The sequence below is a fragment of the Ranitomeya variabilis genome, chromosome 1 (assembly GCF_051348905.1).
Source record: "Ranitomeya variabilis isolate aRanVar5 chromosome 1, aRanVar5.hap1, whole genome shotgun sequence".
Taxonomy (NCBI): Eukaryota; Metazoa; Chordata; class Amphibia; order Anura; family Dendrobatidae; genus Ranitomeya; species Ranitomeya variabilis.
The window spans coordinates 870,743,512-870,771,037 of record NC_135232.1 but is presented as its reverse complement, the minus strand read 5'-3'; the positions used below and the strand labels follow the sequence as shown (position 1 = coordinate 870,771,037).

The window sequence follows — 27,526 nt, the reverse complement described above, 5'->3', positions numbered from 1 at the left end:
TTCCACTTGACCAGGTACTGAAGCCTCCGCCTGGAGAGGCGAGAATCCAAGATCTTCTCCACCACGTACTCCAACTCGCCCTCAACCAACACCGGAGCAGGAGGCTCAGCAGAAGGAACTACAGGCACAATGTACCGCCGCAACAAGGACCTATGAAATACATTGTGAATAGCAAACGACACAGGAAGATCCAGACGAAAAGATACAGGATTAAGGATTTCCAATATCTTGTAAGGCCCAATAAAACGAGGTTTAAATTTGGGAGAGGAGACCTTCATAGGAACAAAGCGGGAAGAAAGCCACACCAAATCCCCAACGCGTAGTCGGGGACCCACACCGCGGCGGCGGTTGGCAAAGCGCTGAGCCTTCTCCTGTGACAACTTCAAGTTGTCCACCACATGATTCCAGATCTGCTGCAACCTATCCACCACAGAATCCATCCCAGGACAGTCAGAAGGCTCCACATGACCCGAAGAAAAGCGAGGATGGAAACCAGAGTTGCAGAAAAAAGGCGAAACCAAGGTGGCAGAACTAGCCCGATTATTAAGGGCAAACTCAGCCAACGGCAAGAATGTCACCCAATCGTCCTGATCAGCAGAGACAAAACACCTCAAATAAGCCTCCAAAGTCTGATTGGTTCGCTCCGTCTGTCCATTAGTCTGAGGATGGAAAGCAGACGAAAACGACAAATCAATGCCCATCCTACTACAAAAGGATCGCCAGAACCTGGAAACGAACTGGGATCCTCTGTCTGACACAATATTCTCAGGGATGCCGTGCAAACGAACCACGTTCTGGAAAAACACAGGAACCAGATCGGAAGAGGAAGGCAGCTTAGGCAAAGGAACCAAATGGACCATCTTGGAGAAGCGATCACATATCACCCAGATAACGGACATGCCCTGAGATAGCGGAAGATCAGAAATGAAATCCATGGAGATATGTGTCCAAGGTCTCTTCGGGACAGGCAAGGGCAAGAGCAAACCGCTGGCACGAGAATAGCAAGGCTTAGCTCGAGCACAAGTCCCACAGGACTGCACAAATGACCGCACATCCCTTGACAAGGAAGGCCACCAAAAGGACCTGGCCACCAGATCTCTGGTGCCAAAAATTCCCGGGTGACCTGCCAACACCGAGGAATGAACCTCGGAAATGACTCTGCTGGTCCACTTATCCGGGACAAACAGTCTGTCAGGTGGACAAGACTCAGGCCTATCAGCCTGAAATCTCTGCAACACACGTCGCAGATCCGGAGAAATAGCTGACAAGATAACTCCATCTCTAAGAATACCAACAGGATCAGCGACTCCAGGAGCATCAGGCACAAAGCTCCTAGAAAGAGCATCGGCCTTCACATTCTTTGAACCTGGTAAATACGAGACAACAAAATCAAAGCGGGAGAAAAACAATGACCAGCGGGCCTGTCTCGGATTAAGGCGTTTAGCAGACTCGAGTTACATCAGATTTTTGTGATCAGTCAAGACCACCACACGATGCTTAGCACCCTCGAGCCAATGACGCCACTCCTCAAATGCCCATTTCATGGCCAACAACTCCCGATTGCCCACATCATAATTTCACTCGGCAGGCGAAAATTTCCTAGAGAAAAAGGCACAAGGCTTCATAACAGAGCAACCAGGGCCTCTCTGCGACAAAACGGCCCCTGCCCCAATCTCCGAAGCATCCACCTCAACCTGAAAGGGAAGTGAGACGTCAGGCTGGCACAAAACAGGCGCCGAAGTAAACCGGCGTTTCAACTCCTGGAAAGCCTCCACGGCAGCAGGAGCCCAGTTAGCTACATCGGAGCCCTTCTTGGTCATATCCGTCAAAGGTTTCACAATGCTAGAAAAATTAGCGATAAAACGACGGTAGAAGTTAGCGAAGCCCAAGAACTTCTGAAGACTCTTAACTGACGAGGGCTGAGTCCAATCAAGAATAGCTCGGACCTTGACTGGGTCCATCTCCACAGCAGAAGGGGAAAAAATGAACCCCAAAAAGGGAACCTTCTGTACACCAAAGAGACACTTTGAGCCCTTGACAAACAAAGAATTTTCACGCAAAATTTTAAAGACCAACCTGACCTGCTCCACATGCGAATCCCAATTATCAGAAAAAACCAAAATATCATCCAGATAAACAATCAAAAATTTATCCAGATACTTCCGGAAAATGTCATGCATAAAGGACTGAAAAACTGAAGGCGCATTGGAGAGCCCAAAAGGCATCACCAAGTACTCAAAATGACCTTCGGGCGTATTGAATGCGGTTTTCCATTCATCACCTTGCTTAATGCGCACAAGGTTGTACGCACCACGAAGGTCTATCTTGGTGAACCACTTGGCACCCTTAATCCGGGCAAACAAGTCAGACAACAGCGGTAAAGGATACTGAAATTTGACAGTGATCTTATTTAAAAGCCGATAATCAATACAAGGTCTCAAAGATCCGTCCTTTTTTGCCACAAAAAAGAATCCCGCACCAAGAGGGGAAGAAGACGGACGAATATGTCCTTTTTCCAGAGACTCCTTGATATATGAACGCATAGCGGTATGTTCAGGTACCGACAGATTAAACAGTCTTCCCTTAGGAAATTTACTGCCTGGGATCAAATCTATAGCACAGTCACAGTCCCTATGAGGAGGCAGTGCACTGGACTCAGACTCACTGAAGACATCCTGATAATCAGACAAATACTCCGGAACTTCCGAAGGCGTAGAAGAAGCAATAGACACAGGCAGGGAATCCTCATGAATACCACGACAGCCCCAACTTGAGACTGACATAGCCTTCCAGTCCAGGACTGGATTATGGGTCTGTAACCATGGCAGCCCTAAAACGACCAAATCATGCATTTTATGTAAAACCAGGAAACGTATCACCTCGCGGTGTTCAGGAGTCATGCACATGGTAACCTGAGTCCAATACTGCGGTTTATTTGCTGCCAATGGTGTAGCATCAATACCCCTAAGAGGAATAGGATTTTCTAATGGTTCAAGAGTAAATCCACAGCGCTTAGCAAATGAGAGATCCATGAGACTCAGGGCAGCACCTGAATCTACAAACGCCATGACAGGATAAGATGACAGTGAGCAAATCAAAGTTACAGACAGAATAAATTTAGGTTGCAAATTACCAACGGTGACAGGACTAACAACCTTAGCTATACGTTTAGAACATGCTGAGATAACATGTGTAGAATCACCACAGTAGTAGCACAAGCCATTCCGGCGTCTATGAATTTTCCGCTCATTTCTAGTCAGGATTCTATCACATTGCATTAAATCAGGTGTCTGTTCAGACAACACCATGAGGGAATTTGCGGTTTTTCTATCACATTGCACCGAATTAGGTGTCTGTTCAGACAACACCATGAGGGAATTTGCGGTTTTGCGCTCCCGCAACCGCCGGTCAATTTGAATAGCCAGTGCCATAGTATCATTCAGACCTGTGGGAATGGGAAAACCCACCATAACATTCTTAATGGCTTCAGAAAGGCCATTTCTAAAATTAGCGGCCAGTGCACACTCGTTCCAATGTGTCAGCACGGACCATTTCCGAAATTTTTGGCAATACACTTCAGCCTCGTCCTGCCCCTGAGACATAGACAGCAAGGCCTTTTCTGCCTGAATCTCAAGATTGGGTTCCTCATAAAGTAAACCGAGCGCCAGAAAAAACGCATCAAGATCAGCCAATGCCGGATCTCCTGGCGCCAGCGAAAAAGCCCAATCCTGAGGGTCGCCCCGTAAGAACGAAATAACAATTTTTACTTGCTGAGCAGAATCTCCTGATGAACAGGGTCTCAGGGACAAAAACAATTTACAATTATTCACGAAATTCCTAAACTTAAACCTGTCTCCGGAAAACCGTTCAGGAATCGGTATTTTAGGTTCTGACCTAGGATTTCTGATAACATAGTCTTGTATGCCCTGCACACGAGTAGCCAGCTGGTCCACACTTGTAATCAAGGTCTGGACATTCATGTCTGCAGCAAGCATAGCCACTCTGAGGTAAAGGGGAAGGAGAAAAAAAAAAAACTCAGAATCTTCTTTCTTATAATCCCTCTTCTGCAATGCATTAAACATTTAATACGGGCCTGGCAAACTGGTATGACCCCAATGGCGAGGGTCTCAGAGGAACGTGGAAGTCTGCAGAATACAAAAATCCAGCTCATAGGGCAGTGGTAACTGGGTTGACCATATATCTACTCCTAACGCCAACACTAGAAGTAGCCGGGGATCATTCCTACGTTGATTCTAGATGACACGCGCCAGCCGGAGAATCTAGCTACCCCTAGTAGAGGAAAACAAAGACCTTTCTTGCCTCCAGAGAAGGGGACCCCAAAGCTGGATAGAAGCCCCCCACAAATAATGACGGTGAGGTAAGAGGAAATGACAAACACAGAAATGAACCAGGTTTAGCACAGAGAGGCCCGCTTACTGATAGCAGAATAAAGAAAGGTAACTTATATGGTCAACAAAAACCCTATCAAAATCCACACTGGAAATTCAAGAACCCCCGAACCGTCTAACGGTCCGGGGGGAGAACACCAGCCCCCCTAGAGCTTCCAGCAAAGGTCAGGATATAGATTAGGAACAAGCTGGACAAAAATACAAAACCAAAACAAATAGCAAAAAGCAAAAGGCAGACTTAGCTGATATAACTGGAACCAGGATCAGTAGACAAGAGCACAGAAGACTAGCTCTGATAACTACGTTGCCAGGCATTGAACTGAAGGTCCAGGGAGCTTATATAGCAACACCCCTAACTAACGACCCAGGTGCGGATAAAAGGAATGACAGAAAAACCAGAGTCAAAAAACTAGTAACCACTAGAGGGAGCAAAAAGCAAATTCACAACACCCCTCCATGAGGTTGATTTATCTGGAAATCTTCCTCCTCAGCTGGAGCAGGATTCTTCTTTGCAAAGAAGGACGGTTCATTTTAACCCTGTGTCAACTATAGGGAACTCAATAACTGTCAAAAATAAATATCCTCTGCATCTCATCTCCGAGCTGTTTGATCGTCTTAAAGGTTCCAGAGTTTTCACGAAACTTGACCTTTGGGGACATACAACCTGATTCAATTCGCTAGGGAGATGAATGGAAAAGTGCCTTTGATGCCCGTGATGGTCACTTCAAGTATCGTGTTATGCTTCTTGGACTGTGTAGTCTTTGAAGAACTGGTGAATGACATCTTCAGGGATCTTCTCTACACATGTGTAGTAGTGCACTTGTACGAAATCTTGGTGTTCTCCCCCAATCTTCCTTCACACTAAAGAGATATCTGCCAGGTTCTACAAAGATTAACCCCTTCATGGCCCAGCCTATTTTGGCCTTAATGACCTTGCCGTTTTTTGCAATTCTGACCAGTGTCCCTTTATGAGGTAATAACTCAGGAACGCTTCAACGGATCCTAGCGATTCTGAGACTGTTTTTTCGTGACATATTGGGCTTCATGTTAGTGGTAAATTTAGGTCGATAATTTCTGAGTTTATTTGTGAAAAAAACGGAAATTTGGCAAAAATTTTGAAAATTTCGCAATTTTCACATTTTGAATTTTTATTCTGTTAAACCAGAGAGTTATGTGACACAAAATAGTTAATAAATAACATTTCCCACATGTCTACTTTACATCAGCACAATTTTGTAAACAATTTTTTTTTTTTGCTAGGAAGTTATAAGGGTTAAAATTTGACCAGTGATTTCTCATTTTTACAACAAAATTTACAAAACCATTTTTTTTAGGGACCACATCACATTTGAAGTTAGTTTGAGGGTTCTATATGGCTGAAAATACCCAAAAGTGACACCATTCTAAAAACTGCACCCCTCAAGGTGCTCAAAACCACATTCAAGAAGTTTATTAACCCTTCAGGTGTTTCACAGCAGCAGAAGCAACATGGAAGTAAAAAATTAACATTTAACTTTTTAGTCACAAAAATGATATTTTAGTGAAATTGTTTTTATTTTCCCAAGGGTAAAAGGAGAAACTGGACCACGAATGTTCTTGTCCAATTTGTTCTGAGTACGCTGATACCTCATATGTTGGGGTAAACCACTGTTTGGGCGCACGGCAGGGCTCGGAAGGGAAGGAGCGCCATTTGACTTTTTCAATGAAAAATTGGCTCCAATCTTTAGCGGACACCATGTCGCGTTTGGAGAGCCCCCGTGTGCCTAAACATTGGAGCTCCCCCACAAGTGACCCCATTTTGGAAACTAGACCCCCCAAGGAACTTATCTAGAAGCATAGTGAGCACTTTAAACCCCCAGGTGCTTCACAAATTGATCCGTAAAAATGAAAAAGTACTTTTTTTTCACACAAAATTTCTTTTAGCCTCTCAATTTTTTCATTTTCACATGGGCAGCAGGATAAAATGGATCCTAAAATTTGTTGGGAAATTTCTCCTGAGTACGCCGATACCTCATATGTGTGGGTAAACCACTGTTTGGGTGCACGGCAAGGCTCGGAAGGGGAGGCGTGCCATTTGACTTTTTGAATGGAAAATTAGCTCCAATCGTTAGCGGACACCATGTCGCGTTTGGAGAGCCCCTGTGTGCCTAAACATTGGAGCTCCCCTACAAGTGACCCCATATTGGAAACTAGACCCCCCAAGGAACTTATCTAGATGCATAGTGAGCACTTATAACCCCCAGGTGCTACACAGAAGTTTATAACGCAGAGCCGTCAAAATAAAAAATTATTTTTCTTTCCTCAAAAATGATTTTTAGCCCAGAATTTTTTATTTTCCCAAGGGTAATAGGAGAAATTGGACCCCAAATGTTGTTGTCCAGTTTGTCCTGAGTACGATGATACCCCATATGTGGGGGTAAACCACTGTTTGGGCGCACCGCAGGGCTCGGAAGGGAAGGCACGCCATTTGGCTTTTTGAATGGAAAATTAGCTCCAATCATTAGCGGACACCATGTCGCGTTTGGAGAGCCCCTGTGTGCCTAAACATTGGAGCTCCCGCACAAGTGACTCCATTTTGGAAACTAGACCCCCCAAGGAACTTATCTAGAAGCATAGTGAGCACTTTGAACCCCCAGGTGCTTCACAGAAGTTTATAACGCAGAGCCATGAAAATAAAAAATAATTTTTCTTTTCTCAAAAATGATTTTTTAGCCCACAATTTTTTATTTTCCCAAGGGTAACAGGAGAAATTGGACCCCAAAAGTTGTTGTCCAGTTTCTCCTGAGTACGCTGATACCCCATATGTGGGGGTAAACCACTGTTTTGGCACACGTCGGGGTTTGGAAGGGAAGTAGTGACGTTCTGAAATGCAGACTTTGATGGAATGCTCTGCGGGCGTCAGGTTGCGTTTGCAGAGCCCCTGATGTGCCTAAACAGTAGGAACTCCCCACAAGTGACTCCATTTTGGAAACTAGACCCCCAAGGGAACTTATCTAGATGTGTGGTGAGCATTTTTAACCCCCAAGTGCTTCACAGAAGTTTATAACGCAGAGCCGTGAAACTAATAAATGTGTTTCCTTTCCTCAAAAATATTTTTTTAGCCCAGAATTTTTTATTTTTGCAAGGGTAACAGGAGAAATTTGACCCCAAAAGTTGTTGTCCAGTTTCTCCTGAGTACGCTGATACCCCATATGTGGGGGTAAACCACTGTTTGGGCAGATGCCGGGGCTCGGAAGGGAAGTAGTGACGTTTTGGAATGCAGACTTTGATGGAATGGTCTGCGGGCATCATGTTACGTTTGCAGAGGCCCTGATATGCCTAAACAGTAGAAACTCCCCACAAGTGACCCCATTTTGGAAACTAGACCCCCCAAGAAACTTATCTAGATGTGTGGTGAGCACGTTCAACCCCCAAGAGCTTCACAGAAGTTTACAACGCAGGGCCGTGAAAATAAAAAATCATTTTTCTTTCCTCAAAAAAGATGTTTTAGCAAGCAATTTTTTATTTTCACAAGGGTAACAGGAGAAATTGGGCCCCAATATTTGTTGCCCAGTTTGTTGTGAGTGTGCTGGTACCCCATATGTGGGGGTAAACCACTGTTTGGGCGCACGTCAGGGCTCGGAAGGGAAGTAGTGACATTTGAAATGCAGACTTTGATGGAATGGTCTGCGGGCATCACGTTGCATTTGCAGAGCCCCTGATGTGCCTAAATAGTAGAAACACCCCACAAGTGACCCCATTTTGGAAACTAGACCCCCCAAGGAACTTATCTAGATGTGTGGTGAGCACGTTCAACCCCCAAGTGCTTCACAGAAGTTTACAACGCAGAGCTGTGAAAATTAAAAATCATTTTTCTGTCCTCAAAAAAGATGTTTTAGCAAGCAATTTTTTATTTTCACAAGGGTAGCAGGAGAAATTGGACCCCAATATTTGTTGCCCAGTTTGTTGTGAGTACGCTGGTACCCCATATGTGGGGGTAAACCACTGTTTGGGCGCATGTCAGGGCTTGGAAGGGAAGTAGTGACATTTGAAATGCAGACTTTGATGGAATGGTCTGCGGGCGTCACGTTGCATTTGCAGAGCCCCTGATGTGCCTAAACAGTAGAAACCCCCAAGTGACCCCATTTTGGAAACTAGACCCCCGAAGGATCTTATCTAGATGTGTGGTGAGCACTTTCAACCCCCAAGTGCTTCACAGAAGTTAATAACGCAGAGCCGTGAAAATAAAAAATAATTGTTCTTTCCTCAAAAATTATGTTTTAGCAAGTAATTTTTTATTTTTGCAAGGGTAACAGGAGAAATTGGACCCCAACAGTTGTTGCCCAGTTTGTCCTGAGTACGCTGGTACCCCAAATGTGGGGGTACACCACTGTTTGGGCGCACGTCGGGGCTTGGAAGGGAGGGAGCACCATTTGACTTTTTGAACGCAAGATTGGCTGGAATCAATGGTGGCGCCATGTTGCGTTTGGAGACCCCTGATGTGCCTAAACAGTGGAAACCCCTCAATTCTAACTTCAACACTAACCCCAACACACCCCTAATCCTAATCCCAACTGTAGCCATAACCCTAATCACAACCCTAACCCCAACACACCCCTAACCACAACCCTAACCCCAACACACCCGTAACCCTAATTCCAACCCTAACCCTAATCCTAACCCTAATCCCAACCCTAACCCTAATCCCAACCCTAACCACAACTGTAACCCCAACACACCCCTAACCCTATCCGTAACCCTAACCACAAGCCTAATCTTAACCCTATTTCCAACCCTAGCCCTAATTCCAACCCTAACTCTAATTCCAACCCTAACCCTAAGGCTATGTGCCCACGTTGCGGATTCGTGTGAGATTTTTCCGCACGAATTTTGAAAAATCTGCAGGTAAAAGGCACTGCGTTTTACCTGCGGATTTACAGCAGATTTCCAGTGTTTTTTTGTGCGGATTTCATCTGCGGATTCCTATTGAGGAACAGGTGTAAAACGCTGCGGAATCCTCACAAAGAATTGACATGCTGCGGAAAATACAACGCAGCGTTTCTGCACAGAATTTTCCGCACCATGGGCACAGCGGATTTGGTTTTCCATAGGTGTACATGGTACTGTAAACCTGATGGAAAACTGCTACGAATTCGCAGCGGCCAATCCGCTGCGGATCCGCGGCCAATCCGCTGCGGATCCGCGGCCAAATCCGCACTGTGTGCACATGCCATAACCCTAACTCTACCCCTAACCCTACCCCTAACCCTAACCCTAACCCTAACCCTAACCCTACCCCTAGTTCTAACCCTAGTTCTAACCCTAACCCTAGTGGAAAAAGAAAAAAAAAAATATTTTTTTTATTTTATTATTGTCCCTACCTATGGGGGTGATAAAGGGGGGGGTTTATTTATTATTTTTTTATTTTGATCGCTGTGATAGAACCTACCACAGCGATCAAAATGTACTTTGTAATGAATCTGCCGGCCGGCAGATTCGGCGGGCGCACTGCGCATGCGCCCGCCATTTTGGAAGATGGCGGCGCTCAGGGAGAAGACGGACCGACTTCGGGAGGCTCGGTAAGTATGAGGGGGTGGTGGGGGGGTGGATCGGAGCACAGGGGGGGGATCGGAGGGCGGGGGGAGCGGACAGGAGCACGGGGGAGCGGACAGGGGGACGGAGGGGGGTACCGGACAGAACGGAGGACTGGGGAGGAGATCGGGGGCGGTGGGGGGGGGGCAGAACATGATTTCCAGCCATGGCAGATGCTATTGCAGCATCGGCCATGGCTGGATTGCAATATTTCACCATTTTCATAGGTGAAATATTGCAAATTGCTCTGATTGGCTGTTGCACTTTCAACAGCCAATCAGCGATCGTAGCCACGTGGGGGCAAAGCCACCCCCCCTGGGCTGAAGTACAACTCCCCCTCTCCCTGCAGATTGGGTGAAATAGGAGTTAACCCTTTCACCCGATCTGCAGGGATGCATAGGCGTCATGGGTCGGATTGGCACCGACTTTCATGACGCCTACGTGGCGTCAAAGGTCGGGAAGGGGTTAAGGAAGAACAGGTCTGTACGTCAATTATGAAAAGTGCATCTTAGAGAAGACTTCTCTTTCATTTCTTGGATACATTATCTCCGAAACTGAAAATGGATCCCAAGAAAGTGTCTGCCATCCTGAAGTGGTTCCGTCCAGATGGTCTGAAAGCTATTCAGTGGTTCCTTGGATTCGCAAATTACTTCTGCCTGTTCATTCCACATTTCTCCACCAGGACTGCACCTATTTCTGCCCTGACCCAAAAGGGGACAAATTCTAAATATGGACTCCAGAGGCAGAAAGTGCCTTTTTTGTATCTTTAAAACAGGCATTCTTCTCAGCTCCTGTGCTGCATCATCCGAACAATAAGTCCTCCTTATTAAAGTCCTCTAAGTGGATGAAAAGACATACAGACAACAGATATCTGGATCATCCAAGTTTTGTCCTAGTGGACAAGGTCTGGCTGTTGCGCAAGTATGTCCGTCTCAATGTACCCTTGCATAAACTGGTCCCTCACTTCATTGGTCCATTTGAGGTTTTAAAACATAATAATCCAGTAGCCTGCAAGCCTAAACACCCAGCCTCTTTACTGATCCCCGTTCCTTTCATGTGTCTCCTCAAGCCTGTCTTCCTCAGTCATTTTTTCAAAGATCCTGGAACCACCCCTGCTCCAGTCAGCATGGAAGATGTTTTTGAGGTAAAGAACATTCTGGCCACCAAGAGGGTAAGTGGAAAAACATTTTTTTCTTATGGATTGGAAGGGGTTTGGTTATGAGGAGAGGTCCTGGGAACATCCAGAGAGAACATCCATTCCCCTCTACTCCTGGAGAGATATCGTGCAGGCTTGAAAAAGAGGGTGCATAAAGGGGGGTACTGTAGTGCTAACGCTGCCCCTTTTTCCTGGCAGGGATGCTGGCTCATTCACTTCTGTGGCCCCCATACCGCACTTGCTCCTCCTACCTTGTTGGAAGCTGCCTGGGGTACGCGCACCTGTGCGCAGATTTACGGGCACTGTGGTTAGGGGACATGTGCTGCCCTCAATAGCTGGTGGACACATTATTTAAGGTACATCCTCTAGCGTGAAGGTGCCTGAGCAACATGGTTAGTTAGTCATTAGCATGCTTGCCAGTTGTCAGGTCCACAGTACCCGCCAGTCAGTCTACCTGTCCAGTACCTATCTGCCTGTACTTGTTTGTCTCCCTGTATTTGAGTCATACCAGCCTGCACCTGCTATTGCTCTTCTGTATACCAGCTGATCCACTCTGCACCTGCCAGTGATCATCTGTATACCAGCCGATCCACTCTGCACCTGCCAGTGATCATCTGTGCATCAGCCAGTCCACTCCCCACCTGCCTGTGCTCATCTGCCTACCTGTTGTACCAGCCCACATATGCCAGTGCTTATTTGTATACCAGCCGGATCAGCCCACACCTGCCAGTCCCTATCAGTTTACTAGCTAGACCCGTCAGTATCTGTGCTTCCTGTGTTCCTGCAGTGCCTGCCTGCATTAACTGTCATCTTCTTCCAGGCCATTCCAGCTACCAGTCCCTTGGAAGTCAGCTGCTGGGCATCCGGGGTCTGTCCCAGTTTATCACCTAGTGTTCATGGGGAGCCAAGCCTAACCCCACCATGAGGGGCTCTAGTGAAAGGTCAGGTGCTTACCTTGTCATGGCCCTTCAAGCTCTGCTCGGACATGGCACAGTGGTTCCACCATTCCCGTTACAGGTTTACATTCATACTTTTCACTGATGCTATTGTGCAGCACATTACTCTGTAGAGTTTGTCTAATGTTTTAGGGCATTCTATTTATTGCTGAGCAGTGAGAGCTGACATCTTCTCTTTATTCTAAATCACCCTAAATTGATTGCTGCATTCGATGCTTTAGATTTTATCCATACTCTGATTGTATCTCCTAATTGGTTGATTGATGTGTACATCCCAGGGTCCTGAAAGAGATAGCAGAGGAAATTGAAGAACCATTAGCTAGTATATTTGAAAAATCCTGGAGAACACGAGAATTCCCAGTAGAATGGAGAAGGGCAAATGCCCGTATCTTCAAAAAAGGAAAGAAATGGACCCAGCAAAATTACAGACCAATGAGCCTTACTTCTATACTAGGAAAGATCTTTTCACAAATTATTAAAGAGAATGTATGTAAGTACTTGGATAAAAATACAGTAATTAACCAGAGCCAGCATGGGTTTGTAGTAAACAAGTTATGCCAGTCTAATTTAATTTCCTTCTATGATGGAATCACTGACTGGGTAGATCAAGGACATGCAGTAGGCATAGTATATCTTGACTTCAGTAAATCATTTGAAAAAGTATCTTACTCTATTCTTATTGAAAAAATGACCAAGTATGGGATTGACAAAGCTACGGTTAGGTGTATACATAACTGGCTCAGTGATCGCACTCAAATAGTGGTAATAAATGGTTGTACAACCAATTGGAAGAGTGTTTAAAATGGGGTATCACAAGGCTCTGTCAAGGCTCCAGTGTTGTTCAACATTTTTATAAATGTTTTAGATAAGGAACTAAAGGTAAACAAACCAAATTTTCAAACGATGCAAAGCTGGGAGGGAAAGCTAACTCTGGAAAAGACAAAGGATTCAGAGGGATCTAGATAAGCTTGAACAATGGGCTGCAACTAGTAAAATGATATTTAACAGGGAGAAATGCAAGATTTTTCATCTGGGCAAAAAAAAAGAAAATTACGTATACAGAATGGAAAGTAATGGAACTACACAACAGCATGTGTGAAGACTTAGGTATACTAATAGATCACAGATTGCACATGAGGCAACAGCATGATGCAGCAGCAAAAAAGGCAAACACAGTTCTGGGATGTTTTAAGAGAAGCATAGAGTCTAGATCACGTAATTATCTTCCTCTACGTCTCCATGGTCAGACCTCTTTTGGCATACTGTGTCTTTGAAAGATCTGGGCACCACATTTAAAAAAAAAAACATTGAAAACTGGAGTAGGTTCAGAGAAGAGCTTCCAGGATCGTGAGCAAACTGCAAACTATGTCCTATGAGAAATGGTTAAAAGAGCTGGGAATGTTTAGCTTGCAAAAAAAGAAGGATAAGAGGAAACTTAATAGCTGTCTACAAATATCTCAAGAGATGTCACGGTATAGAGGGACCATCATTATTCTCATTTGTACATGAAAATATGAGAAGCAATGGAATTTGACTGAATGGAAGAAGATACAGATCAGATTCTATGATTCTGTGATATGATATCTGTATAGAATTATGAAGTCATGTGAGCCTTTTAGTTGCTGATGCAATCTTCTTACATGTGTAAAATGGTGGCTGACATGTTTTTGTAGATTCACAATAATTGAATTATTGTTCAAATTCACCAATACCTGTGAATTTCCTAGAATTCAACACAAATTTGATTCACAAAGAAACAATTTGTCTCTAGTGTCTTAAAAAATGTACTGTAATTAAGATAATAATGTCTTCTGGAAACTGCTGTACTTATATAACATACTTATATATATAACATACTGTGAACAAATTGAGTATGTGTGTCATATATTCACTGAGTAATGGCATCCTATAATGTAACCTCTTAGTCATTAAGCAAAAGTGTGACAACTCATATAGTATTTTCAGTCATTAAGGTCAAAACTAAAACATTTCCTATATGATTATTAAGAATTATGTCAGAATACTTACACTTTGTAATGAAATACTCAGATTAGATTTGATGTCATTCAGGAATCCAGGCAATTAATGTTTTATACATAATTTAAGACTTTTGGTCTTTTATTCTGGTTAAGCACTGAACACTGGAAAAAAAGAGCTAAAATGTATAAGGTTAAATTAACCCTTATCTTAATATCTTAAACTTTTCAGAAATATTTCCTGTAGATTTTTATTTAAATTGAAATTGTAATGTGTATTATTTGTATTTTAGGATATACCACCGCCTGGCTCTTATAATGTATCTGAATCCTATGAAAAAATTCATGGTAAACAGAGTTACAGTCCACCGAGGACAGTCCAAGCTAAAAGAAAACAAGCTTCTTTCTTAAGCGTGGTCCCAAGAAATTTCACTCCTCAGAATGATTTTCAGGTGCCAGGTAAGGCATTTTATTTCCAGTGTTCAAGTGCATGCTTTGGAGAAGATCTAGTTTTGCTGTTCATGAAAAATGTTTATCCATGTAGAATGGTTATTCTTTATTTCTTGTGTCATATTTGCATGAGGACTCATATTCTTGGTGTGAAGACGGTATCAAATCTGACATGTAGTGTATAACCCTTTTTAAAATGGAAAGGAAATAAGAGGCCCCATTATGGATGTCATGTGGTAGCTAAGGCCTAAGACTGACAAAATTCCATTTGGACAGTTAATATATAAACTTACAAAGTTCAGGGAAGTTTTTTACTGACTACTTAAATTAAAAAAATCAAGCAAACTTGTCGTTGTAGGAATTGCCAACGTTTCCAGCCATTAAATTGATAAAATGCTACAAATTTTATACTTACTTAATCCCATCACATCCAATGAGAAATGTTCACCTATCATTTCTAGGAAGAATGTAATGACCTATTGGCAGACTGGTATTAGACTATTGGCATATATGCATAATTAATACAATGCTATCATTAAATGGAGTGTGTCACCATGGCAACCATTATGTCAGTTTGCTGAAATTGGGCATATGCTCCACTATATTTTTCAATGAGCAGACGTCACTTAGTGACAAGGGTCTATGGGCACCTACTGGATCCCTCAAACTAGAAATGCCCTAGGCTATCCCTGTCCCCCAGGTTACCCTGGATGATGGAGATGCTGGGGTCTCGTACCTTGCTATGCTCCTATCTTACCCTTATCTGTTCCCTCCCCCACCCAGGGTGATGTGAGGCCGATGTGTATAGGAAAACACTAACCAGACATACAGGCGTAAACAGACAGGGTTAAATGAAAACTACAATCATACAAATATACTACTAATACAGTCACAAAACAACAGAGCTGATAACAGGGGAGGAATAGGAAGGAAGAAACCAAATGGGAGAGGATAAGGATAAACATGCAAACTAACTCCACGCAGCAATCTCCTGAAAAACTCTCCAACTGCCTACTGCAAACACTGAATTCTCTCCTTCAACTCCAAACTAGGTGGTGGTAGCTATCACTGGCCAGGCTATAAGCAAGGACGAGGGTTCTTATACCTGCTGGGTGGAATGAACTCAGAACAGCTGATAAAACCCAAGACAGAAAACACCAGGAGTCCCACTAATCAGTTTAACCTTTACAGCACCAGAGCAAAAAAAGTAAAAACTTCCAGTAGGACAGTGAAGCCGTTCTAACTACTGCAGATGAATGTGTCACAAGACGTTGAGATCATCTGACCCCTCTCTGTTGCAGTATCCCTGTGACAACAGAACTGTTGTAAAAAGGAGTTTTAGATCAGCAGCACTTAGCTTTTATTGTGTGTATGTGCTAGCCTCTCTCCCATGGTTTCCTGCAGCTAATCATTTTTATTGGGTTAGGGACTGTACAAAATGGAGTTGTCTTGATGATACAACCTCTTTGAATAATGTCTCTTTTTTCAATATATTGTTAAAATCATTGTTCTATTGCAGTATATTCTAATGAGAGGATAACATTAAATCGGATCTTGTTGCAAAGCTTATATTGAGCTGTTGGTGACATTTCCTAATTGAGTCTAGGGTACCTTTTACACATACTGACTGGCAAACAATAGGACCTTCACTGATCACTGGTTGTTTCCTGGACTTTTTACACCACAGGCAGGCCAAAGTAAATGATGTACACTTAAAAACCAGTTATAGATTACTCAGTGTGCATAGGTTGTTATGTTTCTTGGTAGTGTGAGTCCTGTTTACACAAGCTGATGCACTGCTGGGAGCAATGTTCTTTAATGCTGAGAAAATGATTATTTCACCTGATAAATGTTTTGCTAATTCAACGGGAGATCGGTAGCCTGTTAACACCGAAAGATTATCGAGAAACTTTTTAAAGAACGCTCGTTCACGACTATCTTTCAGTGTAAATGCTGCTGTAGTCTAAAGCTTCACTGACGGCGTTCACAAATCATGTTGACTGTTATATGGATGTACAGATGACAGGTTAATCAGCTGTTAGCTTGTAAGTAAAGCTGCTAAATTACATATTCTACAAAAGTAAAGTCCATAAAGATTTGAAAGCTTTTCTTTTTTAAATGTGCAGATAAAATTTCGGAGTTAAGACTCATTCAGATATCCATTTGTTTGACTACTTGTAATAGACTATAGGACGTCTCACATGTCTGTGAATTTTTTGATGACTGAGAGGTCTGCCGAAAATCACAGAGACATTTCCAATTTTGATCCAACCCAATTTATGGGTTTCCAGAAAAAATCGGACCGCACTTGGATGCGATCTGAGTGGAGTCCGATTTTTAAGGACTGTCTGAAAGGAGTAGGTAGAGAAATTATATTTTTTCTCCACGTACGAGAAAAACTGATGACATCTGGTCACAAATTTTTTCATACGTGAAACAAAAAGATGTCTGAATTAGACCTTATATGGAGCCAATAATCCTGTATACATTATAGCATGAAAAGGAGCATGCTCTTTATGACAGATGCCTGTAATTTTTACTACTTTTTTTTTTTTTACCAAGCATGCTCATGCATAATTTGAACTGGTAATGCTGACAGTCATACTAGAGCTTTTGTACGGAGCTTGTAGTAAAAATGGATATGAATTTTTATTATCATTCTGAAATAAGCAACCTGTGGTTTATGGTTATGAGCTGATTCTCTGAAGGGAAAGTAAACCTTTCAGCTTGCCATTGATGCTCTACTTTATTAGTCAGCTTCCTCGTTATGCGCTAATTTGGCTTCATTGTCATTTCTTTCTGGAAGGGGTTTTCTGTTTATTCTCCTTAGAATAGACATTGTTTCAGAAGAGTAGATTGGCTTATTAGAGAATAGAAGCTGATCTGCAGTACTCGGCAGCAGTAACTACATATTAAATGAAGCTGCACAGTGCAATATGTACATCTAGCCACCACTGGAGCTAATAACGGTTTATTGATGGTGAGTCGGATGACTTTTAAATAGGCCATAAATATTATATGACTAGACACCCCCTTTAAGGATAGGTTACCAATTAAAGTGAGATGAAAACAAGAGTTTAGTAATGAAATAAAGAGTTAACATTGTTCAGAAGTTGCTTTTCTTATGGAAGCATTATTGCTTCATACCTTTGTACAGAACACTACTTTTCACAAAAGGCACAAGTCTGACAGAATTCAAGTTCTCCGTTTGTGGCATTTCAATATGTTTATCCACTTCAAGGACAAATTACTTTGCTTAATGTAATTCTCATTGTTTTGTGCATGTATCAGCCATTTCCTTGAAGACATCAGTTTCAGAGAAGTTTTAAAATGAAGCACTAAACCCAATGCCTTTATGAAAATAATCTTTTCTCTTGAATTTCTTTCCACAATCTTTGAGGCTTTTAACAAACAGCATCACTGCAGGGAACATTTCAAAAAGCATTTCATTGGAAACCTTCTTTCCGAGTAATGTCCTTTTCCATACGCCAAGTCCAGTTTGTGTCATCTGCAGCAGAATTGCTTTCATACACACAGCGGTGGAATGAAGTAAAAACAACAGGTAGCTTATTTCATCTAAATTAGCCAAATTGGTAGAATTCAGGCATACGCTAGCTGTGATCTAAGCAAACAAATGTACTGTGTCATTTTAAAGGATGAATCCAATTATATAATTTTCTGTAAAGACTATTGAATGTGTATTAATAGCAAACTCTGAAGTATGCTATACACAAATACAGATCCACCAAGGATACCTGCTGTATTTTCCCTTTGTTACAAATACAGCTAAGAGAAAGGATTAGGCTTTGAGCTTACAAGTGAATAAAATAAAATAAAACAAAAAATTCTAACAATGCAGGTGATGTAAGGTGATAAAAATCTACTCACTACTGAGTAATGCATAGCTCACTGAAGGAGTGATGACACACCATGCATGTATGGTAACTGTAGGTATGTTGCACACCTGTCCCGGATGTCCCAGTCTCCGCTTCCTACTCCAGGTCCGCTACCCTCAGTTGTACTCCACGGTGAGTTTTGCAAGTTGCCCAGTGTGAATCAATGACATAAGCTCCCTAAACCTATTTAAGGCTCATTAAGACACAAACCTTTGTCTTGGGTTTAAGACTCTAAGGGTACCGTCACACAGTGGCATTTTCATGGCTACGACGGCACGATTCGTGACGTTCTAGCGATATAGTTACGATATCGCTGTGTCTGACACGCTACTGCGATCCGGAACCCCGCTGAGAATCGTACGTCGTAGCGGATCGTTTGAAACTTTCTTTCGTCGTCTAGTGTCCCGCTGTGGCGGCATGATTGCATCGTGTGACACAGGTTGTATACGATGTGCGCACAGTAACCAACGGCTTCTACATCGCAAATACGTCATGAAATTATCGCTCCAGTGCCGTGTATTGCAACATGTGACCGCAGTCTACGACGCTGGAGCGATAATCATACGACGCTGCAACGTCACGAATCGTGCCGTCGTAGCGATGAAAATGCCACTGTGTGACGGTACCTTAAATCTCTATGTTTAGTGTGCTCAACCTTCTGTGGATACTGTTCTTTACTACTTTACTTGCTTCCTTCGATGCTGTGTTCCATTTCATCCGGCCTGCTGCTTCTGAGATTCCTGAACATGTCAAGTGCCTACATGCCTTTCTGCCTCCTGCATCAGTGCCAGGTGTCCGTGTGCTCACCTGAACCTTAGGCTAAGAGGATCCTCCTCACCTGGTGAGTCTAAAAAGGTATTTCAAATCAGGCACACAACAAAGTTATATCATCTGAGCCTAGATATAATCACAAATTCTCTAGCCTCCAGAAAAAGCTGAGCACACAGAAGACAATTGGGCACAATGCTCTCAGAGCCACACTGCTAATTCACTGTAGTGATTAATAGGGGTTATATTTGTCATACCCTTATATCTGTCAAACCCTTACTAAATAGGCATTAATACAGGTTATATCCCAGCCATCATAAACCTTAGTGAGTCAGCCCAAATTATTTAATGTATTATTTTTTATGAGTTAATTATGGAGTAATCAAAGTTTCTCTTCTGTAAACTTTGAGTAGAGCAGAAGTATTTGACCCCCTTTATGTTTAAACATAGAGGCACCCCCATTCTAGTGATCAGCAAAGTCACAATGATGGGAAACCCAGTGGTCATACACAAAGCATCTATCTGTTTATAACTTATAGGATCCTGGTAAGTTAAACCACTGGCGGACACCGACAGAAAAGGGTCCCTGTGCAAGAAAAATGTATGGGCCCTTTGCAGCCCAAGAGCTACTAAAAATGCAAAATTGCACCTGAGTTAACAGTAGGGTTGAGCGACTTTCATTTTTTTAAGATCGAGTCTGGTTTTGTGAAACCCGATTTAGTCCAGAGTCGAGTCGAGTGAAGTCGGCCGATTATCGCTAAAAGTCGGGGATCGACCGAAACACGAAACCCAATGCAAGTCAATGGGGAAGCATAGCCGGCAGTGAGTGGAGGCCAGGAAAACACCTACAGTGCACATTTTACTGCCAAAAACATCCATTCTTGTTTTCTGAAGCTTGTCAATCTTAATTAACTTTATAATAATAGTTGGGCACTTGAAATTGGGGGTCATTTGGCAAAAGTTGTGGGGGTAGGGCTGGTTCAAGGTTTTAGTGGGCCCAGGAAACATGGACTACGTCATGGCGGTGGAGCAGGGAGAGGTAAGTATTTCAATGTTGCAAGTGCTGTGATCCTGAGCAAGCAGGGGGGGCCCACTCGTTCGCATTGGCACTGGCACAGGGCCCCTCAAAGTACGGCGGTGTGTTTGCATGGCGGGGGCGCCTCCCACCAGCAGCGACACTTTTGCGTACTCTGAGTGGCCCTGTGCCAGTGACGTCGCCAACGAGTATGCCCCCCCACCTGATGAAGGAACCTGCACTTTCATCTGCACCTTCCTCTTTGTCCCTGTGTAAGGTGGTATAATATGCGGGAAGGGGAACCTTACTTTCAGCAGGGTCAGATTCTGGCTGTGTAGAGTACAAGGGGAATGTAGTGGTCTAGGTCAATGTACCAGCAGACTCATCTAGCAGTGGCTGGGCAATGGGCAGGATGATGAGGAAACAGATATAGGGCCAAAGAATAAAGTAGGCTAAATGCAGATCAAAATTGGTAACAGGACTAAACAGGCGGCATTGCTTTGTTCAGTGGAGTAGCAAACCCAAGAGCAGCAGACACTGTTTCAAGGGCCTAACCACACTAGTAGGCCAAATGCAGTTTAATATCTGATAGTATAGGCCGAAAGCCAGAATGTGGAAGCTCAGCTTTGTTCAGTTGAGGACAACACCAGGGAGGGGCAGACACCGTTAGTAGGCCCTAACCACCATTTTGTTTTTTAAAAAACACTTAATGAGAGCCAGAAGGTTGAAGCTCAGCTTTATTCAGTTGAGGGCAACACCAGGGAGGGGCAGACACCGTTAGTAGGCCCTAAACACCATTTTGTTTTTTAAAAAACACTTAATGAGAGCCAGAAGGTTGAAGCTCAGCTTTATTCAGTTGAGGGCAACACCAGGCAGGGGCAGACACCGTTAGTAGGCCGGAACCACCATTTTGTTTTTTAAAAAACACTTAATGAGAGCCAGAAGGTTGAAGCTCAGCTTTATTCAGTTGAGGGCAACACCAGGCAGGGGCAGACACCGTTAGTAGGCCGGAACCAGCAATGTGTTTAAAAACAGCAGTTAATCAGAGCCGGAAGGTAGAAGCTCAGCTTTATTCAGTTGAGGGCAACACCAGGGAGGGACAGAAGCCGTTAGTAGGCCCTAACCACCATTTTGTTTTTTAAAAAACACTTAATGAGAGCCAGAAGGTTGAAGCTCAGCTTTATTCAGTTGAGGGCAACACCAGGCAGGGGCAGACACCGTTAGTAGGCCGGAACCACCATTTTGTTTAAAAACAGCAGTTAATCAGAGCCGGAAGGTAGAAGCTCAGCTTTATTCAGTTGAGGGCAACACCAGGGAGGGGCAGAAGCCGTTAGTAGGCCCTAACCACCATTTTGTTTTTTAAAAAACACTTAATGAGAGCCAGAAGGTTGAAGCTCAGCTTTATTCAGTTGAGGGCAACACCAGGCAGGGGCAGACACCGTTAGTAGGCTGGAACCAGCAATGTGTTTAAAAACAGCAGTTAATCAGAGCCGGAAGGTAGAAGCTCAGCTTTATTCAGTTGAGGGCAACACCAGGGAGGGACAGAAGCCGTTAGTAGGCCCTAACCACCATTTTGTTTTTTAAAAAACACTTAATGAGAGCCAGAAGGTTGAAGCTCAGCTTTATTCAGTTGAGGGCAACACCAGGCAGGGGCAGACACCGTTAGTAGGCCGGAACCACCATTTTGTTTAAAAACAGCAGTTAATCAGAGCCGGAAGGTAGAAGCTCAGCTTTATTCAGTTGAGGGCAACACCAGGGAGGGGCAGAAGCCGTTAGTAGGCCCTAACCACCATTTTGTTTTTTAAAAAACACTTAATGAGAGCCAGAAGGTTGAAGCTCAGCTTTATTCAGTTGAGGGCAACACCAGGCAGGGGCAGACACCGTTAGTAGGCCGGAACCAGCAATGTGTTTAAAAACAGCAGTTAATCAGAGCCGGAAGGTAGAAGCTCAGCTTTATTCAGTTGAGGGCAACACCAGGGAGGGACAGAAGCCGTTAGTAGGCCCTAACCACCATTTTGTTTTTTAAAAAACACTTAATGAGAGCCAGAAGGTTGAAGCTCAGCTTTATTCAGTTGAGGGCAACACCAGGCAGGGGCAGACACCGTTAGTAGGCCGGAACCACCATTTTGTTTAAAAACAGCAGTTAATCAGAGCCGGAAGGTAGAAGCTCAGCTTTATTCAGATGAGGGCAACACCATGGAGGGGCAGAAGCCGTTAGTAGGCCCTAACCACCATTTTGTTTTTTAAAAAACACTTAATGAGAGCCAGAAGGTTGAAGCTCAGCTTTATTCAGTTGAGGGCAACACCAGGCAGGGGCAGACACCGTTAGTAGGCCGGAACCACCATTTTGTTTTTTAAAAAACACTTAATGAGAGCCAGAAGGTTGAAGCTCAGCTTTATTCAGTTGAGGGCAACACCAGGCAGGGGCAGACACCGTTAGTAGGCCGGAACCACCATTTTGTTTTTTAAAAAACACTTAATGAGAGCCAGAAGGTTGAAGCTCAGCTTTATTCAGTTGAGGGCAACACCAGGCAGGGGCAGACACCGTTAGTAGGCCGGAACCAGCAATGTGTTTAAAAACAGCAGTTAATCAGAGCCGGAAGGTAGAAGCTCAGCTTTATTCAGTTGAGGGCAACACCAGGGAGGGACAGAAGCCGTTAGTAGGCCCTAACCACCATTTTGTTTTTTAAAAAACACTTAATGAGAGCCAGAAGGTTGAAGCTCAGCTTTATTCAGTTGAGGGCAACACCAGGCAGGGGCAGACACCGTTAGTAGGCCGGAACCACCATTTTGTTTAAAAACAGCAGTTAATCAGAGCCGGAAGGTAGAAGCTCAGCTTTATTCAGTTGAGGGCAACACCAGGGAGGGGCAGAAGCCGTTAGTAGGCCCTAACCACCATTTTGTTTTTTAAAAAACACTTAATGAGAGCCAGAAGGTTGAAGCTCAGCTTTATTCAGTTGAGGGCAACACCAGGCAGGGGCAGACACCGTTAGTAGGCCGGAACCACCATTTTGTTTTTTAAAAAACACTTAATGAGAGCCAGAAGGTTGAAGCTCAGCTTTATTCAGTTGAGGGCAACACCAGGCAGGGGCAGACACAGTTAGTAGGCCAGAACCACCATTTTGTTTTTTAAAAAACACTTAATGAGAGCCAGAAGGTTGAAGCTCAGCTTTATTCAGTTGAGGGCAACACCAGGCAGGGGCAGACACCGTTAGTAGGCCGGAACCAGCAATGTGTTTAAAAACAGCAGTTAATCAGAGCCGGAAGGTAGAAGCTCAGCTTTATTCAGTTGAGGGCAACACCAGGGAGGGACAGAAGCCGTTAGTAGGCCCTAACCACCATTTTGTTTTTTAAAAAACACTTAATGAGAGCCAGAAGGTTGAAGCTCAGCTTTATTCAGTTGAGGGCAACACCAGGCAGGGGCAGACACCGTTAGTAGGCCGGAACCACCATTTTGTTTAAAAACAGCAGTTAATCAGAGCCGGAAGGTAGAAGCTCAGCTTTATTCAGTTGAGGGCAACACCAGGGAGGGGCAGAAGCCGTTAGTAGGCCCTAACCACCATTTTGTTTTTTAAAAAACACTTAATGAGAGCCAGAAGGTTGAAGCTCAGCTTTATTCAGTTGAGGGCAACACCAGGCAGGGGCAGACACCGTTAGTAGGCCGGAACCAGCATTTTGTTTAAAAACAGCAGTTAATCAGAGCCAGAAGGTTGAAGCTCAGCTTTATTCAGTTGAGGGCAACACCAGGCAGGGGCAGACACCGTTAGTAGGCCGGAACCACCATTTTGTTTAAAAACAGCAGTTAATCAGAGCCGGAAGGTAGAAGCTCAGCTTTATTCAGTTGAGGGCAACACCAGGGAGGGGCAGAAGCCGTTAGTAGGCCCTAACCACCATTTTGTTTTTTAAAAAACACTTAATGAGAGCCAGAAGGTTGAAGCTCAGCTTTATTCAGTTGAGGGCAACACCAGGCAGGGTCAGACACCGTTAGTAGGCCGGAACCAGCATTTTGTTTAAAAACAGCAGTTAATCAGAGCCGGAAGGTAGAAGCTCAGCTTTATTCAGTTGAGGGCAACACCAGGGAGGGGCAGAAGCCGTTAGTAGGCCCTAACCACCATTTTGTTTTTTAAAAAACACTTAATGAGAGCCAGAAGGTTGAAGCTCAGCTTTATTCAGTTGAGGGCAACACCAGGCAGGGGCAGACACCGTTAGTAGGCCGGAACCAGCAATGTGTTTAAAAACAGCAGTTAATCAGAGCCGGAAGGTAGAAGCTCAGCTTTATTCAGTTGAGGGCAACACCAGGGAGGGGCAGAAGCCGTTAGTAGGCCCTAACCACCATTTTGTTTTTTAAAAAACACTTAATGAGAGCCAGAAGGTTGAAGCTCAGCTTTATTCAGTTGAGGGCAACACCAGGCAGGGGCAGACACCGTTAGTAGGCCGGAACCAGCAATGTGTTTGAAAACAGCAGTTAATCAGAGCCGGAAGGTAGAAGCTCAGCTTTATTCAGTTGAGGGCAACACCAGGGAGGGACAGAAGCCGTTAGTAGGCCCTAACCACCATTTTGTTTTTTAAAAAACACTTAATGAGAGCCAGAAGGTTGAAGCTCAGCTTTATTCAGTTGAGGGCAACACCAGGGAGGGGCAGAAGCCGTTAGTAGGCCCTAACCACCATTTTGTTTTTTAAAAAACACATAATGAGAGCCATAAGGTTGAAGCTCAGCTTTATTCAGTTGAGGGCAACACCAGGCAGGGGCAGACACCGTTAGTAGGCCGGAACCACCATTTTGTTTTTTAAAAAACACTTAATGAGAGCCAGAAGGTTGAAGCTCAGCTTTATTCAGTTGAGGGCAACACCAGGCAGGGGCAGACACCGTTAGTAGGCCGGAACCACCATTTTGTTTAAAAACAGCAGTTAATCAGAGCCGGAAGGTAGAAGCTCAGCTTTATTCAGTTGAGGGCAACACCAGGGAGTGGCAGAAGCCGTTAGTAGGCCCTAACCACCATTTTGTTTTTTAAAAAACACTTAATGAGAGCCAGAAGGTTGAAGCTCAGCTTTATTCAGTTGAGGGCAACACCAGGCAGGGGCAGACACCGTTAGTAGGCCGGAACCACCATTTTGTTTAAAAACAGCAGTTAATCAGAGCCGGAATGTAGAAGCTCAGCTTTATTCAGTTGAGGGCAACACCAGGGAGGGGCAGAAGCCGTTAGTAGGCCCTAACCAACATTTTGTTTTTTAAAAAACACTTAATGAGAGCCAGAAGGTTGAAGCTCAGCTTTATTCAGTTGAGGGCAACACCAGGCAGGGGCAGACACCGTTAGTAGGCCGGAACTACCATTTTGTTTAAAAACAGCAGTTAATCAGAGCCGGAAGGTAGAAGCTCAGCTTTATTCAGTTGAGGGCAACACCAGGGAGGGGCAGAAGCCGTTAGTAGGCCCTAACCACCATTTTGTTTTTTAAAAAACACTTAATGAGAGCCAGAAGGTTGAAGCTCAGCTTTATTCAGTTGAGGGCAACACCAGGCAGGGGCAGACACCGTTAGTAGGCCGGAACCACCATTTTGTTTTTTAAAAAACACTTAATGAGAGCCAGAAGGTAGAAGCTCAGCTTTATTCAGTTGAGGACAACTTGAATTAGGGACTGCATACAGACTTAGCAGGCTGTCCCCTGTGTGGACCATGCATCCAATACATTAACCCATTGAGCCACAAAGGACACGTAACCTTCCGTGGCCATGCCTACAGGTCCATGTGTCTGTTGTCAGGTGTACCTTTGTCAGTGTAGGCCTATTGGAAGGAGGGACTGCAGACAGGCTTCAAAGGCCTAACACAATAAAATGGGCTGGCTGTAGGCACTTTAAAATTGGTTCCAGGGGTACACGGGCAGCAGTGGTCTGGTCAGTGGAGGCCTAGTGGAAGGAGGGACCGCAGACAGGCTATCAAAGGCCTAAAATAACAAACAATAGGCTCATGGCAGTTTTACAGCGGTTACATGGATACACGGGCAGGCAGCTGGTGATGAGTGGAGGAGTATTGAAAGTAGGGACCGCAGACAGGCTATCAAAGGCCTAAAATAACAAACAATAGGCTCATGGCAGTTTTACAGCGGTTACATGGATACACAGGCAGCTGGTGATGAGTGGAGGAGTATTTAAAGTAGGGACCGCAGACAGGCTATCAAAGGCCTAAAATAACAAACAATAGGCTCATGGCAGTTTTACAGCGGTTACATGGATACACAGGCAGCTGGTGATGAGTGGAGGAGTATTTAAAGTAGGGACCGCAGACAGGCTATCAAAGGCCTAAAATAACAAACAATAGGCTCATGGCAGTTTTACAGCGGTTACATGGATACACGGGCAGGCAGCTGGTGATGAGTGGAGGAGTATTTAAAGTAGGGACCGCAGACAGGCTATCAAAGGCCTAAAATAACAAACAATAGGCTCATGGCAGTTTTACAGCGGTTACATGGATACACGGGCAGGCAGCTGGTGATGAGTGGAGGAGTATTTAAAGTAGGGACCGCAGACAGGCTATCAAAGGCCTAAAATAACAAACAATAGGCTCATGGCAGTTTTATAGCGGTTACATGGATACACGGGCAGGCAGCTGGTGATGAGTGGAGGAGTATTTAAAGTAGGGACCGCAGACAGGCTATCAAAGGCCTAAAATAACAAACAATAGGCTCATGGCAGTTTTACAGCGGTTACATGGATACACGGGCAGGCAGCTGGTGATGAGTGGAGGAGTATTTAAAGTAGGGACCGCAGACAGGCTATCAAAGGCCTAAAATAACAAACAATAGGCTCATGGCAGTTTTACAGCGGTTACATGGATACACGGGCAGGCAGCTGGTGATGAGTGGAGGAGTATTTAAAGTAGGGACCGCAGCCAGGCTATCAAAGGCCTAAAATAACAAACAATAGGCTCATGGCAGTTTTACAGCGGTTACATGGATACACAGGCAGCTGGTGATGAGTGGAGGAGTATTTAAAGTAGGGACCGCAGACAGGCTATCAAAGGCCTATAATAACAAACAATAGGCTCATGGCAGTTTTACAGCGGTTACATGGATACACGGGCAGGCAGCTGGTGATGAGTGGAGGAGTATTTAAAGTAGGGACCGCAGACAGGCTATCAAAGGCCTAAAATAACAAACAATAGGCTCATGGCAGTTTTACAGCGGTTACATGGATACACGGGCAGGCAGCTGGTGATGAGTGGAGGAGTATTTAAAGTAGGGACCGCAGACAGGCTATCAAAGGCCGAAAATAACAAACAATAGGCTCATGGCAGTTTTACAGCGGTTACATGGATACACGGGCAGGCAGCTGGT

General features: G+C 44.2%; 1 protein-coding gene across 6 annotated transcripts in view; it reads left to right on the top strand.

Moving 5' to 3' along the window:
* The window catches only part of STPG2 (sperm tail PG-rich repeat containing 2), a 1,269,209-nt gene that overhangs the window by 562,466 nt on the left and 679,217 nt on the right, over window positions 1-27,526 (top strand). For all 6 annotated transcript variants that reach the window (XM_077277541.1, XM_077277534.1, XM_077277546.1 and 3 more), the window contains one exon: window positions 14,362-14,527. In XM_077277541.1, the coding sequence (XP_077133656.1) occupies window positions 14,362-14,527 (166 nt within the window). The remainder of the gene's footprint in view (window positions 1-14,361; window positions 14,528-27,526) is intronic.